A 16,885-nucleotide genomic window follows, 5' to 3' on the forward strand; every position below is an offset into this window, starting at 1 on the left:
GTTTCAAATATGTAATGTTCTCCGTGACGCACAGGGCCCTTGTGGGTCAGCAGGGACACAAAATACTATTTAATAAATTATAAAATTACATAGATAGCATAGAATACATTATAATATAAAAATATGTAATAAAATACAATCAATATAAAAGCCACACGTCTATTTGTACTGTTCAATGCACTGTTTGTAGAATAAGTGGTATCCGTTGGCAACAATGTAACAATTATTGCATGGTAACAATGTAGCAATGTCTGGTATACGAGCAGCGTTTATGAGCAAACAGTAGCAATGTTAAGTGTACTTGCAGTACTGAAGAGCTGAAGGATAAATCGCCGCTTAGAGACTCGGCCATCTCATATGGATAGCGGTGATAGTGGGCTTCAATGATGGCGTCCTTGTGGCCGTGGCAATGCGCATAAGTACCTGGGGCTTAGCGGATGCCGGATAAGCGCAATAGCTGTATTCCAATATAGAGGCTGGATATATGTGGAGTTAGTAGCGGAGCTCAACGCGTTTCAAGTCCTCCATAGGACTTTTCTTCAGCAGCTTTAAGATGTGTCACACATGCACCACTATTTTAATCTTACAGGCTGGAATATTCACAGACGTGTGGCTTTTATATTGATTGTATTTTATTACATATTTTTATATTATAATGTATTCTATGCTATCTAAATAATTTTATAATTTATTAAATTGTATTTTGTGTCCCCGCTGACCCACAAGGGCCCTGTGCGTCACGGAGCACATTACATATTTGAAACAATTAATTAATAAATGTCTATCCAGTATTGAAGATCCTGAGCCTCAATTTTCCTTATAAAAATATATTGTTAATTAAACCGCACGGTCAATGGCGTAAGCGCCAAAAAATTCCAAAGTCCAAAATAGCGTATTTTTGGTCACTTTTTATATAATGAAAAAATGAATAAAAAGTGTTCAAAAAGTCTGAGCAATATAAAAATGGTACCAATAAAAACTTCAGATCACGGTGCAAAAAATGAGTCCTCATACTGGCCCGAACGCGGAAAAATTAAAAAGTTATAGGGATCAGAAGATGACAATTTTAAATGTTTAAATTTTTCTGCATGTAGTTATGATTTTTTTCCCAAAGTAATACAAAATCAAACCTATATAAGTAGGGTATCATTTTAACCATATGGACCTACTGCTTCGCCGTGGATATTTTGGTAAAATGACGAATGTCACTGCAAAGTAGAATTGGTGGTGCAAAAAATAAGCCATAATATGGAATTTTAGGTGCACAGTTGAAAGCGTTATGATTTTTATAAGGTGATGAGGAAAAAATGAAAATGCTAAAATTGAAAAACCCTGCATCCTTAAGGGGTTAAGAATATATATATCATGTACATATTTAATTTAAAGCAGTTTATATAGAGCAGAATCAATCAATGGTACTAATGCACAATGCTATTAGAGAAAATAATAATTCAACAGTATACACCTTAACCTCTTCGGGACCCTGGTGCTTGACATACATATACGGACATGGGAATTTCGGTCCCTGCCGCGCAGCGGGCAGGGATCGGACCGGGGTGACTGCTGATATCTATCAGCAGGCACCCCGCGCAAATGCCCAGGAGGGTCATCAGACCCCCCCATGTCAGCGATCGGCGCAAATCGCAAGTGAATTAACACTTGCGATTTGCGCGATTCCAGGTCATTACGGGTCTATGGTGACCCGGAATATAAGGGGGATAGCGGTTGTCCAAGACACCCACGATCCCCCTGAAGGGATAGGAGTGAGGTGGCAGGGTTGCCACCCCTCCTATCCCTGCTATTGGTCATATAGACGCGACGACCAATAGCAGATCGGGGGGGGGGGGGGGGGTTTACTTTCGGTTTCCCAGTTCTGCCCACCCACAATAGGTGGGGCAGGACGGGGAAACCGACAAGGACCGGCGCTGAAGGTCACTTACCGATCTGCGGAGGCTGCGGGCGACAGTGATCGGCACGGCGATGTTGTGCGGCTGGCTCCCTGGATCCTACGGAATGCCGGTGAGTTGCCTAGCAACATCTGGAGGGCTACAGTCTGAGACCACTATACAGTGGTCTCTATACTGTAGCCCTCCAGATGTTGCAAAACTACAACTACCAGCATTGCCAGACAGCTGTTTGGGCATGCTGGGAGTAGTAGTTTTGCAACAGCTGTAGGTCTACAATTTAGAGACCACTGCACAGTGATCTCCAAACTGTAGCCCTCTAGATCTTGCAAAACTACAACTCCCAGCATGCCCACACAGCAGTTTGCTGTCGTGCATGCTGGGATTTGTAGTTTTGCAACATCTGGAGGGCCACAGTTTGGAGATCACTGTGCACTGGTCTCTAAATTGTAGACCTCCAGATGTTGCAAAACTGCAAAACCCAGCATGCCCAAACAGCTGTCTAGGCATGCTGGGAGTTGTAGTTGCGTACCTCCAGCGGTTGCATAACTACATCTCCCAGCATGCCCTTCGGCGATCAGTACATGCTGGGAGTTGTAGTTTTGCAACAGTTGGAGACACACTGGTTGGAAAATACTGAGTTAGGTAACAGAACCTAACTGAAGGTTTTCCAACCAGTGTGCCTCCAGCTGTTGCGAAAGTACAACTCCCAGCATGCACGGTCTGTCAGTACATGCTGGGAGTTGTAATTTTGAAACAGCTGGAGGTTTGCCCCCCCCCCCCCCCATGTGAACACACAGGGTACATTCACACAGGCAGATTTACAGTAAGTTTCCTGCGTGAAGTTTGAGCTGCGGCAAATTTTTCGCCGCAGCGCAAACTCCTACCGGGAAACTCACTGTAACCCGCCAGTGTGAATGTAAACACTACATATACACCCCCTTATACTGTCTCCCCAATAAAAATGAAAAACGTATTTTATGGCAGTGTTTCCAAAATGGAAGCTCCAGCTGTTGCAAAACAACAACTCCCAGCATTTCCGGACAGCCACTGACTGTCCAGGCATGCTGGGAGTTTAGCAACAGCTGGAGGTACCCTGTTTGGGAATCACTGGCTTAGAATACCCCTATGTCCACCCCTATACAATCCCTATGTAGTCCTCAAATGCGCATGGCGCTCTCTCACTTCAGAGCCCTGTCGTATTTCAAGAAAACAGTTTAGGTCCACATATGGGGTATTTCCGTACTCGGGAGAAATTGCTCTACAACTTTTGGGGGGCTTTTTCTCCTTTTACCCCTTATGAAAAGGAAAAGTTGGGGGCTACACCAGCCTGTTAGTGTTAAAAAAAAAAATAATTTACACTAACATGCTGGTGTTGCCCCATACTTTTTGTTTTCACAAGCAAAAAAAGCAGCCCAAAATGTGTAACACAATTTCTCCTGAATACGGAAATACCCCATATGTCGACGTAAAATACTCTGCGGGCGCACAAGGCTCAGGAGTGAGAGTGCACTATGTTCCTTTCGAGGCCTAATTTGTTGATTTGCACAGGGGTGGCTGATTTTACAGCGGTTCTGACATAAACACAAAAAAATTAATACCCACATGTGACCCCATTTTGGAAACTACACCCCTCACGGAACGTAACAAGGGGTATAGTGAGCCTTAACACCCCACAGGTGTTTGACGAATTTTCCTTAAAGTTGGATGGGAAAATGGAAAAAAAAAATGTTTCGCTAAAATGCTGGTGTTACCCTAGATTTTTCATTTTCACAAGGGAAAATAGGAAAAAATCCCCCCAAAATAAGAGTAAGAACATACCCCATATGTGGATGTAAAGTGCTCTGCAGGCAAACTACAGTGCTCAGAAGAGAAGGAGCGCCATTGGGATTTTGAAGAGAAAATTTGTCCGGAATTGAAGGCCACATGTGTTTACAAAGCCCCCATAGTGCCAGAACAATGGACCCCCCCCCATATGTGACCCCATTTTGGAAACTATACCCCTCACATAATGTAATAAGGGGTGCAGTGAGCATTTACCCCCCACAGGTGTCTGACAGATTTTTGGAACAGTGATCCGTGAAAATGAAAAATTTTATTTTTCATTTGCACAGCCCCCTGTTCCAAAGATCTGTCTAATGCCCATTGGGTGTAAATACTCACTGCACCCCTCATTAAATTCTGTGAGGGGTGTACTTTCCAAAATGGGGTGACATGTGGGGGGGTCCACTGTTCTGGCACCACTGGGGGCTTTGTAAACGCACATGGCCCCCAATTTCCATTCCAAACAAATTCTCTTTCAAAAAGCTCAATGGCGCTCCTCCTCTTCTGAGCATTGTAGTTCGCCAGCAGAGCACTTGACGTCCACACATGGGATATTTCCATACTCAGAAGCAATGGGGTTACAAGTTTTGGGGGGCATTTTGTCCTATTATCCCTTGCAAAAATAAAAAATTTGAGGGAAAACTAGCATTTTAGTGAAAAAAAAATCATTTACACATCCAACTTTAACGAAAAGTCGTCAAACACCTGTGGGGTGGTAAAGCTCACTGGACCCCTTGTTACGTGCCTTGAGGGTGTAGTTTCCAAAATAGTAAGCCATGTGTTTGTTTTTTGCTGTCCTGGCACCATAGGGGCTTCCTAAATGGGACATGTCCCCCAAAAACCATTTCAGCAAAATTTGCTTTTCAAAAGCCAAATGATTCCTTCTCTTCTGAGCATTGTAGTTCGCCCGCAGAGCATTTTACGTCCTAACATGGGGTATTTCCATACTCAGAAGAGATGGGGTTACAAATTTTGGGGGGGCATTTTGTCCTATTTTCCCTTGTAAAAAATCTTTATTTGAAGGAAAACTAACATTTTAGTGAGAAAAAAATTATAAAATGTACACATCCAACTTTAACGAAAAGTCGTCAAACACCTGTGGGGTGTTAAGGCTCACTGGAACCCTTGTTATGTGCCTTGAGGGTGTAGTTTCCAAAATAGTATGCCGTGTGTTTTTTTTTTTTTTTTTTTTTTGCTGTTCTGGCACCATAGGGGCTTCCTAAATGTGACATGCCCCCCAAAAACCATTTCAGAAAAACTCACTCTCCAAAATCCCACTGTCACTCCTTCCCTTCTGAGCCCTCTACTGCGTCCGCCTAACACTTGACATACACGTATGAGGTATTTTTTTACTCGAGAGAAATTGGGTTACACATTTTAGGAAGATTTCTCTCCTTTTACCCCTTGTAAAAATCCAATAACTGGGTCTACAAGAACATGCCAGTGTAAAATATGAAGATTTTGAATTTTCTCCTTCAATTTGCTGCTATTCCTGTGAAACACCTAAAGGGTTAACAAACATTTTGAATGTCATTTTTAATACTTTGAGGGGTGCAGTTTTTATAATGGGGTCATTTATGGGGTATTCCTAATATGAAAGCCCTTCAAATCCACTTCAAAACTGAACTGTTCCCTGAAAAATTTCGAGTTTGAAAATTTTGTGAAAAATTTGAAAATTACTGCTATACTTTGAAGCCCTCTGATGTCTTCCAAAAGTAAAAACATGTCAACTTTATGATGCAAACATAAAGTAGACATATTGTATATGTGAATCAATATATACATTATTTGGAATATTCATTTTCCTTATTAGCAGAGAGCTTCAAAGTAAAAAAAAAAAGCAAAATTTTCAATTTTTTCATCAAATTTTTGAATTTTTCACCAAGAAATTATGCAAGTATCGACAAAATTTTACCACTAACATAAAGTAGAATATGTCACAAAAAAACAATCTCGGAATCAGAATGAAAGGTAAAAGCATCTTAGAGTTATTAATGCTTAAAGTGAAAGTGATCAGAAATGTGCCAAAAATGTGCAAAAAATGACCGGGTCCTACAGTGAAAATTGGCTGGGTCTTTAAGGGGTTAATCCTTTGTGTAAAGGAAATTCCTTTGTTATGACTAGTGTTGAGCGGCATAGGCCATATTCGAATTCGCGAATATTTGCGAATATTTGGACGAATATTCAACATATATTCGCATATTCGTAATATTCTCGTTTTACTTTCGCAAATGCGAAAACTTCGCATATGTGAAAATGTACTTATGCGAAAATTAACATACACAAAAATTTGCATAGGCAAATATTCGCATATGCGAAAATTAGCATATGTAAATGTTCGCATATGCGAACATTCGCATGCCAGTCTCACACAGTAGTATTAGAGCCTTCTTTACACCACACAAGCTGGAAGCAGAGAGGGGTGATCACTGTGATGTGTACTGTGAAAAAAATAAAATAAAAAACGAATATTCGTAATTGCATATATATAGCGCTATATTCGCGAAATTCGCGAATATGCGATATTCGCGAATAATATTCGAATTGCGAATATTCGCGAGCAACAATAGTTATGACTAATCAACAAATTGATGGACTTCATCTAACCTTTCTACCTTTAGCCAAAGCCATACAATGCAATAACTATTGCTGTTTCTTCACGGGCACTTTTCCGTATGGAAGAAGAAGAAAAAGTTTTTGAGGAACATGGACTAGAAGAATATGTTAAATATCAACTGGAGCATGAGAATGAGCCATTTAAACCAGGAGCAGCATTTCCCTTTGTTAAGGTAAGATATTAAAGAACATAGGTCCAGATTTCTCAATCTAAGACAAAGAAAGTCTCAGATTTTTGTCTTGGACAGACAGTAACCAATCACAGCTCAGCTTTTATTTCTCCAAATAAGCTGTGAGCAATAAATGGATAGAGAGAAGCATGATGATCATTTAGACAAACTGTCCACAATCTAGGCTATTTGACCAAGATTTAAGGAGGAGTTGTTACATGAGGGCATGCACACACAGTGAAAGAGCTCTGGACCGTCAAGATAGACCAGTGATGGCGAACCTATGGCACGCGTGCCACAGGTGGCACACCGAGCCCCCTCTGTGGGCACCCGTACCAAGGGGGGGTGGGGGGGCTTTGCCCAGGGTGCCACTCACAAGGGGGGTGCCATGACAGAGCCACCCCCCCATCCAGCGCCAGACTGGCCATCGGGCACACCGGGCATTTGCCCGGTGGGCAGGGCTATCCTCCTGCCCTGTACAGTAACACGGGCCGGCTCACCTGTAATTGCTCCGCCCCCAAATAAGAGCCAGCACAGCTACGCGTGTCCGCCGGACACTCACTCACGTCACGCTCCCAGAATTCAAGGGCTGGCGTCACTACTTCCTGATGCCAGCCCTAGGTATTCTGAGTGTGTGACGTGACCGAGCGTCATTATGTGGCGGCCGGCCGACGCGCGTAGCTGTGCTGGCTCTTACCTGGGGGAAGTTACTGCCCTGAATCCCCGGAAAACCCAAAGGTACCACCTGGGGGTGGGGGGTTGTCTAATCTGGGGGTACTACCTGTCTAATCTGGGGGTGCTACCTCCTACTAGGGGGGTCTAATCTGGGGGTACTATATGCCTATTGGGGGGGGGGGTTAATCAGGGGCTCCTACCTGCCTACTGGGGGGGGGGGAATCTGGGGCTCCTACCTGCCTACTGGGGGGTTAATCTGGGGGTACTACCAGCCTACTGGGGGGATCTAATCTGGGGGTACTACCAGCCTACTGGGGGGGGGGTTAATCTGGGAGTACTACCTGCCTACTGGTGGGGTTAATCTGGGGGTATTATCTGTCTACTGGGGAGGGTCTAATTCTGATTTAATTGCTGTGCTGGCACTTTGAGGGGAAAAAGTTGGCGTGCATTACGGTTTGGGCACTCAAAAAGGTTCGCCATCACTGAGATAGACCAACAGGAGAGAGGATTGTTTGCCCTGATGGCAAGCATGAGTAGCTCTCATAGTTTCCTTGTTCCTTTTATTTATTTATTTATTTATTTATTCAATTACACACCCCTATCTCAGATATGTCCCAGACCATATTCAGGGACTTAGCAGAACGAAAAGTTGGTGTCATGGCTAGTACTTGTGCCCCAGGATGTTCTGCAAAGAGTGTAACCTTTATTTGCACTGTTGTCATAAACATGAAACCTGGACTTACTACAAACTGGAACCGTATCATGTTTAGCAATGAATCTAGGTTTTTCTTTAAAGCAACACACTACTTCAACTGCTGGTGTGATGATCTGGGAAGTCAGTGCATATGACAGTCGGTCACAGCTTAGTGATATATGCAGAACATCCTGAGGCCACATGTGTTGCCTCAATGACAGGGCTTTCAAATGGCATTTTTTTAGCAGGATAACATTCAACCACACACAGTATCGGTTTAGCAAGAATGTGTCCACCAATTTGCAACACTTCCTTGGCCTGCTTAATCCCCAATCAAGCATTTATGGGACCAACTGGGATGCCAATTTTGGCATCCTACAAATGCCGATGATCTACAGGCCTAGCTGCAACACCTGTAGGCAAAAGTGCTGCCGGATGCAGGATATCCAACCGTATCTCATGTTGTATGCAGTAGCAACCTATAAGTTGCCACACCTCCTGATGACGGTGATATTTCACCGAAACATGTAGGGGAGGCATCAAACGTTTTTTGGCTCATGCCATATATGCCAATTAATGTGGGACTATGTCTGGTTTCCCACTAATAGAATCTTAGTGAGTGGTGTTCCACCTGTTAACATGATATGAACAGGCATAAAGGGCATGTCATTTTAAACTCACCTTGAGCACCATTATTTTGCTTTGTTTTCCTTTAATACATATTAATAAAAGTTAAGTTTTAGGGAATCCTGTCATATAGGGATATCTTTACTCCAGGCCAAGTGCTCTGGAGAAATTGTGTTTCATAGTTAATTAGATCCCCGGATTGCCCTTTGGGGTATTTGTGATTAATGTTGCAATCACTTACAAATATCATCATTACATTCACACATATAATGTTTCATTCTTTTCCAACTTATTCTAGGTACTTTATTTTATAAATTTTTTTGTCAACAGGTGCATAATGTACCTAGTACAATTGTTACACAGCCCCTTGCGACTAACCTCACTTTGCACCCCTGTACAAGACACCCATTCTACATCCCTACTCCTATTTGACACAGTCCCCTACAGCTGAAAACCATTGAGGCAACAACCGAAGTTTATTCAGAACTGAGAAGGATGATCTCACTGCATTGGCAGCTTGTCTTCGTAGCAATAGCAGGGCTTTGCTCATTTTATCAAGTGACCCTTCCAATACTTTAAAGGGGTATTCCAGGCAAAACCTTTTTTTTATATATATATATATATATATATATATATATATATATATATATATATATATCAACTGGCTCCGGAAAGTTAAACAGATTTGTAAATTACTTCTATTAAAAAATCTTAATCCTTCCAATAGTTATTAGCTTCTGAAGTTTTCTGTCTAACTGCTCAATGATGATGTCACGTCCCGGGAGCTGTGCATGATGGGAGAATATCCCCATAGGAACTGCACAGCTCCCGGGACGTGAGTCATCAGAGAGCAGTTAGACAGAAAACAACAACTCAACTTCAGAAGCTAATAACTATTGGAAGGATTAAGATTTTTTAATAGAAGTAATTTACAAATCTGTTTAACTTTCCGGAGCCAGTTGATATATAAAAAAAAGTTTTGGCCTGGAATACCCCTTTAACACTAGACTCCCAAATGAAAAGAGTGGGAAGCACAAGCGTGGCTGCAAAAGTTCATACAGTCCATAGAGAATGAAAGCCCCGCTCATTCTGGGGTCAAATGTTACGGCATCCTGGGGATTGGCAGTGGGGTTTCAGTGGTCAGACCCCCACTCATCTGCAAGTTATCCCCTACTCTATAGATAGGGTATAACTTGATGAAATGAAAAAACCCTACAGAATGGGCAAAAAAAAAAAAAACTGTCACTGGAGAACCTCTGCTTTGCTTCTTCTTTTAGCTTTAAACCCAGTTCCTTTTTCACAGCAACAGAGTGTTGTAGATACTGTCAGACACTGTCTGATGCTTCCTCATACTGGACACAATAATAATGTTACACAGTACATAGGTTTTGGTCGCAAAGGTGGCTTTGAAAGTGTTCCAGGGTAATCAGTGGCAGGTTTTGGCACCACGTATATCTGAATAATATATTGTTATATGAACTTTTATGACTGTTACTCTAAGATGGCGGCTGACATTATTGTGGACCCTCTAATTGTGGTTGTCTGTCTAATAAATAAATAAATAAATGAATAAACAGAAAACAGCAACAATTTGTAGGTTTTTTGGACCATTCCTAGTTGCAAGATAATAATAATTTTTATGTCACTTGTAAACCTGTATTTCTGTATTTTTCTTCTCACTTCTATGCATTAATCTTTATCTGTCCTTATTCCATGCCAGGCCCTGGAAGCTGTAAACACTCAGCTACGTGAGCTATACCCAGACAGTGAACATCTGTTTGATATAGTTCTCATGACTAACAACCACGCACAAGTTGGAGTCCGACTCATTAATACCATAAACCACCACAGTAAGTATGCACTCTGTATATCGTCACTCAGTGCAGAATATTAAACTGTGTTTGTGTGGATTACAGGTGAGTGAAAATAGGAGATTGTGGGAAAATTCATTTACATTTTGCGAATTTTTGACACAGAAAAATCCCATATTATGGCACACACCATATTTGCATTATACTTTGCTACTTTTTACTACTCTTGCCACTTTTGGAAAGTGTAGAGAAAATTGGGAGGGGTCGGTATAATAGGGTATATAGTTTCTAGTTAGGTAGCTAGGTAGGTGGCTAGTGTCATTACCGATGGGGAAGACAGGGAGAGTGAGCCCTAAGCTGTCCCCTGCCTACTTGCCCATCAGTCCCAAACGGCGGATCGACAACCACGGTGACGGTCCCTTCCTGCGCTAAAGTGCATTGGGCATAAAGGTACACAAATAATACTGAACATAGTCAGGAACAGGTCATAAACATAATGGGAAAACAACCAGATAAACTAGACAGGATATAAATATACAAACAGTGCAGGATATAGCGTACTAACATATAGTTCAAAAACAATCAAGGAATCAAGATAAACTGCAGATGCGAATAAATGAACAAAACTAAATATGGAATAAGTATACAGCAGACAAAACCAGGAGATGCAGGAGATGAACAGATGAACTGAATGTAAAACACTAAATAGGTCAGGTAACTTAGAACACTGTTCACACTGGACACAGAACATTAAATATAAAAATATACTAGTTCAGAGGACACAGATGAGTGATAAAGTACACTTTAGGACACTATAGACCAATGGTAATGTACAGAGGACACTCTAGATCAGTAATCTTTTACACTATGATCAATGCATGTACTAAAAACACTTAAGGTCTGCAATCATGAACTCTATAAAAATGGATACAAGAAAAAGCCAAACTCCATAACATGAAGGAATACACGAACCACAAAACCAAACTCCAGTACATGGAGGAATACGGATCAGGATAACAAACAGGAATATGACAAAAACCAAACTCCATAACACGGAAGAATTCGGGTCAAGACTCTAAACAGGAATACTAAATACAGAGCACGGGTACAAGAAAGACTCACAGTGTGAACACAGACTAAGATAACAATGTTAAAGCAGAACGGACATCCATAATCCTAAAAAAAGACAGATGTACTAAAAACCTTGCAGACTAAAATCTATCATAACAGGAATCAACCATGGTTAAAACTCAGACATAAACAGATAGACTAAAACAGTCATAGTCAGAGTAAGAACTAATCACCAGCTCAGAGTTCCAACAGAGCTCGGGCTTTAAATCCACACGCGAGCTGCAATAGGGTGAGAGCATTAACCCTTCCATTAACTCTTCCAACCCTGGGAAGAATCAGCACAGAAACTGTTTAGACATAAAAACTAGTGTCTGAACAAACCCCAAGACAGAAAAATACAAAAACAGACATTACAGCTAGTAAGGTAGGCAGTTAGTTTGGGAGGTAGGCAGTTCCCACACTGAAGAGGGAAAGGAGCGGCTGTGCTGTTCACTCTGCAATCTGGTGCACAATTACATCACTTGTACCTGGAGCGCAGAAGAAGAGTTCAGCCTCTTGTGACCTCTGGCTTAATGCAGCCTGTAGCACAAGAGTTATTGACAGGGCGAGGAGCCAATGGCTTTTTGCTGTGTCAAACGAGCACTACAGGTAAATATGGCACTGGAAACCACCACCACAGCCCACAGACTATAAAATCTGGGTGACCGATCTAGAACCTTTCTGGCCCGTCTGATTACCACTCCCCGTCTGTGTGTGACCAATGACATTCAAAAACCATTTATACATTTTTAAGCCACAAAATGGTACAAAAAAGATAGTCCAAGATATGTCAAACTATTAAAGAGACATGCAGCTGGTGTAATAAATACCAGTCTAAATAAATGTCCATGTAAAAGGTCCACCCTGGAATATTACAAGATAATAGAATAATAAAAACAGGATATACATTATCATAAAAATTATTTTCCCAAACCAACCCAAAAATGTTTATTTAATTTTCAGTTTTCTGGTGGCAAATAATATGTGCATATTTGATACAATGAAATGGCCTAATCTAGTGGAACATGTACTGTACAACAATCAGCTGTAACATTAAAACCACTGGCAGGCTGAAAGAATAACATTGCTTATCTTGAATAAAAGTATTTGCCACTGACTGATGTTTGTCAAAGGGTGAGATATATTAGGCAGTTAGTGAACAGTCAATGCTTAAAGTTGATGTGTTGTAAACTGAAAAAATGGGCAAGTGAAGAAGCTGAGTAACTTAATGGTTAGATGACTTAATGTGCACCTGTCATTATTAAAACGTTTGACATGTCCTAGGGACATGTCAAATGTTTCTATTAGTTTATGTAAGCAAGATTGTCCTATAGAATTACATTATGAGACCATCTTGGTCATGTGACAGAGCCAGTGCAGAATGCCCTATGCGTGCACTTATCCCAGTGTGTTCTACTGATTGGCTGGGGGCTAAACACTCAACCGAATAAAACTTATACTGATATGTCTATATGAGATCTCAGAATTTATTTATTTATTTTTTAATTTTTTTTAAATGAAAGTACCTATTTATGTCAGGGCATCTCCAAAATGACTGATCATGTGGAGAATTCCAAGTATGCAGTGGTTAGTACCTAACAAAAAGTAGCTCAAAAGTCAAAAGTAAGCAAAAGTAGCTCAAAGGAGGACAACCAGTGAAACAGCAACAGAGTCATCAGTGCCATAAGCTCACACATATGTGGGGAAGCTAAAGTTAGATGTATTGCCTAATGCTTTAACTTCCACTGTTCCTGATGACTGCCATTTCTTAATTACATTCCGAACAGAGGATATTGCCATCTGAAAACGTTTTGCTATCTTCTTATGTCCTTCTCCAGCTTTGTGAGCATCAACTATTTTCAGTTTCAGATTTCTAGACAATTGCTTAGAAGAACCCATGGTGCTGATTGTTGGGGCAAGGTCAGATGAGTCTGGGCATTTAAAACCTTTGAGATTGATATCGCCTGGTCTTCCCAGATGATGATTGAGAACAATCCATGACACTGGCAGGACTCAGCTTTGCAAAGGGGGCAGTGCATGCTATAAATTCTGCAGGGTGCCCAAACTTTTGCAGATGCCATTTTTTTGTTTTCTGTTATTTTGAAAGTGTAAATGATGGAAATAAAATCTAACTTTTGTTGACATATTATAAGAATGTCTAATCTGTAATTTGATGCCTTTTGGAGATTTTTCCATCTTTATCTTGGCTTCTTTATGCACATTAATACACATTTTTACCTGGGGTGCCCAAACTTTTGATCCCCACTGTACATACGGGCCGCATATGGCTTGGATATGGGAGCACCCAGTTTTTGCTCCCCCCCCCCACCCATATACGGTCCCGTATTGCTGGAAATGTAATGTGAACCCAGCCTAATCTAAACTTTTGAGAGGTCTTCCATTATGCGACATGTCAAAGGTTTATCTGAATGACACTAATGCTTTAAAGCTTGGTGAGCTTTGCTAAACTTTCTTCTGTGTCATAGCCACAGTCTTTGAGACTACATTTTACTACTGAGTTCAGTACAATTGTAGGGCATCTAGTACTATTTTAATAATATTGTAAAACTTTTGGAAATGTTATATAATTTTTTTTTTCTTAAACTTGAAACAAATGGTTAGCTTGTAAGCATTCATCACGCTGGGGACAGGAGATTATAAAGCAGGGAGACTGCCTAAGGCTGGGTTCACACTACGTTTTCTCCCATACGGGAGCGCATACGGCAGGGGGGAGCTAAAAGCTCGCGCTCCCGTATGTCACCGTATGCGCTCCCGTATGTCATTCATTTCAATGAGCCGACCGGATTGAAACGTTCGGTCCGGTCGGCTCATTTTTGCGCCGTATGCGCTTTTACAACCGGACCTAAAACTGTGGTCAACCACGGTTTTAGGTCCGGTTGTAAAAGCGCATACGGCGCAAAAATGAGCCGACCGGACCGAACGTTTCACTCCGGTCGGCTCAATTAAATGAATGACATACGGGAGCGCATACGGTGACATACGGGAGCGCAAGCTTTTAGCTCCCCCCTGCCGTATGCGCTCCCGTATGGGAGAAAACGTAGTGTGAACCCAGCCTTACATGGTAAAAAATATATAGCAGGGAGACTTTAAGCATCTCCTAAGGCTATGGGATCAGAAGAAAAACAGTTTATGAAGTGTACTATTCATAAAGGATATGTTGTGAGAAAGAATCTTGTTTTATTTAACTCTTTATTGCCGAAGTCTGTTTGGCTATTGTTTTGTTTTTTTCATTTGTAACTGTCAGTGCCACAAGCCTGGGAATCATATTATTATCTTTTATTATGGGGGCTGGAAAATCCAGCTGTTCCAGAATAGAAAAAAATTGTACTTTTTAAATTTTGCAACTTTTATTTTGCAATTTAAATAACATGTAACATGTTCATTAAATTGCATAATGAATGGTGTATCAGGACAATTACAGTGATAGCATATCATGATAATTGTATAGGTTAAGTTATCACAAATACAGCGATACCAATTATGTGCAGTTGTTTTGATGTTTAAATTCTTTACATAATAAATGGGTAAAGGCTTTCAGATTTTTTTTTATAATATATATACAGTACAGACCAAAAGTTTGGACACACCTTCTCATTCAGAGTTGAAGGCATCAAAACTATGAATTAACACATGTGGAAATATAGACATAACAAAAAAGTGTGAAACAACTGAAAATATGTCATATTCTAGGTTCTTCAAAGTAGCCAACTTTTGCTTTGATTACTGCTTTGCACACTCTTGGCATTCTCTTGTTGAGCTTCAAGAGGTAGTCACCTGAAATGGTTTTCACTTCACAGGTGTGCTGGTGTGGAGGAGGAGGTCTGATGGTGTGGGGATGCTTTGCTGGTGACACTGTTGGGGATTTATTCAAAATTGAAGGCATACTGAACCAGCATGGCTACCACAGCATCTTGCAGCGGCATGCTATTCCATCCGGTTTGCGTTTAGTTGGACCATCATTTATTTTTCAACAGGACAATGACCCCAAACACACCTCCAGGCTGTGTAAGGGCTATTTGACCAAGAAGGAGAGTGATGGGGTGCTGCACCAGATGACCTGGCCTCCAGTCACCAGACCTGAACCCAATGAAGGCAAAAGGGCCAACAAGTGCTAAGCATCTCTGGGAACTCCTTCAAGACTGTTGGAAGACCATTTCAGGTGACTACCTCTTGAAGCTCATCAAGAGAATGAGTGTGCAAAGCAGTAATCAAAGCAAAAGGTGGCTAAAACCTAGAATATGACATATTTTCACACTTTTTTGTTCTGTCTATAATTCCACATGTGTTAATTCATAGTTTTGATGCCTTCAGTGTGAATCTACAATTTTCATAGTCATGAAAATAAAGAAAACTCTGAATGAGAAGGTGTGTCCAAACTTTTGGTCTGTACTGTATAAATATATATATATATATACACACACACACATTTTTTTTAACCCATGTCGTTGAAAACAGTTTTCCTTACTTTACATTCATTTTTAGTAAGTTTATTATTGCTTTAAAAACATACATTCCTAGAAACTGCACCGTGTAATGCAATAACAAAAATGTTTAAAGGGATTTAATACCTAACATATTTAACACCTACACACAGCAGCATTCAGTTACAGTGAATTTATCAACAACACCACTTTGACACAACCATCTACTACTCTTTCAGTAAAATGATATATTCTCCAATTGTGTGATCTTCACCCACCCCCAAATAACCTTAGATTGCTCTTGTGTTTAGTCTCTTATTAAAAAAAAAAATCCCCGACTGTTACTCCAAGTGGCTTTTTTGTTTGTTGCTTTTTGATTGATATTTGAGATATCACTGTGTGAAATATACCCTCAGTTTGTCCTTTTGAACATTCCTTTTTTTGTTTTTCTTGGACTAACTGACCAGGTCTGAGCTTACATCAGCAGATGGGCCTATCTCATAATACTGTAAAAAGAAATGCTACTTATAATCCAAAATAGTTTTGTATTGATGTATATGTTTCTTATAATTCTGACGTGGAAGAAAAATAAATGGGATTTATCTGTTAAAATCACAACTATTAACTCTTTTCCAGTTTAGTATGCAACACATCCGTACTGAGTAGTAAATATAACTAACTGGCAGAGTTCAACGCTCGGACCCCCCACGATTTAAAACTTTAGGGGGCTAAGTTGTTTTTCCATGAGACATCTCTTTTCAGTAGTTATACATCTCTCTTTATATAGTACTAGCTACATGAATGACATAAACTGTAAGATTAAGTTTTCAGTTTTTTTCAGCCAAATTTGAGCCTAAAAAACAGCTTAAAAAAGGAACAAACGCCATTTGGTCTGTTTTGTTTTTTTTTTATAAATTTTTAGTTTATCAGTTTATCAGCTATTTTGTGGGTCATTTATTGATCTGTGAAACAGGCATTTTATGGGTTCAAAATACCATGTAAAAACATAATT

General features: G+C 40.5%; 1 protein-coding gene and 1 long non-coding RNA gene across 2 annotated transcripts in view; one reads left to right on the forward strand and one right to left on the reverse strand.

The window, feature by feature from the left end:
* LOC130355866 (uncharacterized) overlaps positions 1-16,885 on the reverse strand; it is a 105,218-nt gene that overhangs the window by 23,471 nt on the left and 64,862 nt on the right. The window lies entirely within an intron of this gene.
* NT5C1A (5'-nucleotidase, cytosolic IA) overlaps positions 1-16,885 on the forward strand; it is a 54,501-nt gene that overhangs the window by 20,811 nt on the left and 16,805 nt on the right. The window contains exons 2-3 of the mRNA XM_056556646.1: positions 6,350-6,517; positions 10,231-10,360. Of these exons, the coding sequence (XP_056412621.1) occupies positions 6,350-6,517; positions 10,231-10,360 (298 nt within the window). The remainder of the gene's footprint in view (positions 1-6,349; positions 6,518-10,230; positions 10,361-16,885) is intronic.

This window comes from Hyla sarda, chromosome 2 (assembly GCF_029499605.1).
Source record: "Hyla sarda isolate aHylSar1 chromosome 2, aHylSar1.hap1, whole genome shotgun sequence".
Lineage (NCBI taxonomy): Eukaryota > Metazoa > Chordata > Amphibia > Anura > Hylidae > Hyla > Hyla sarda.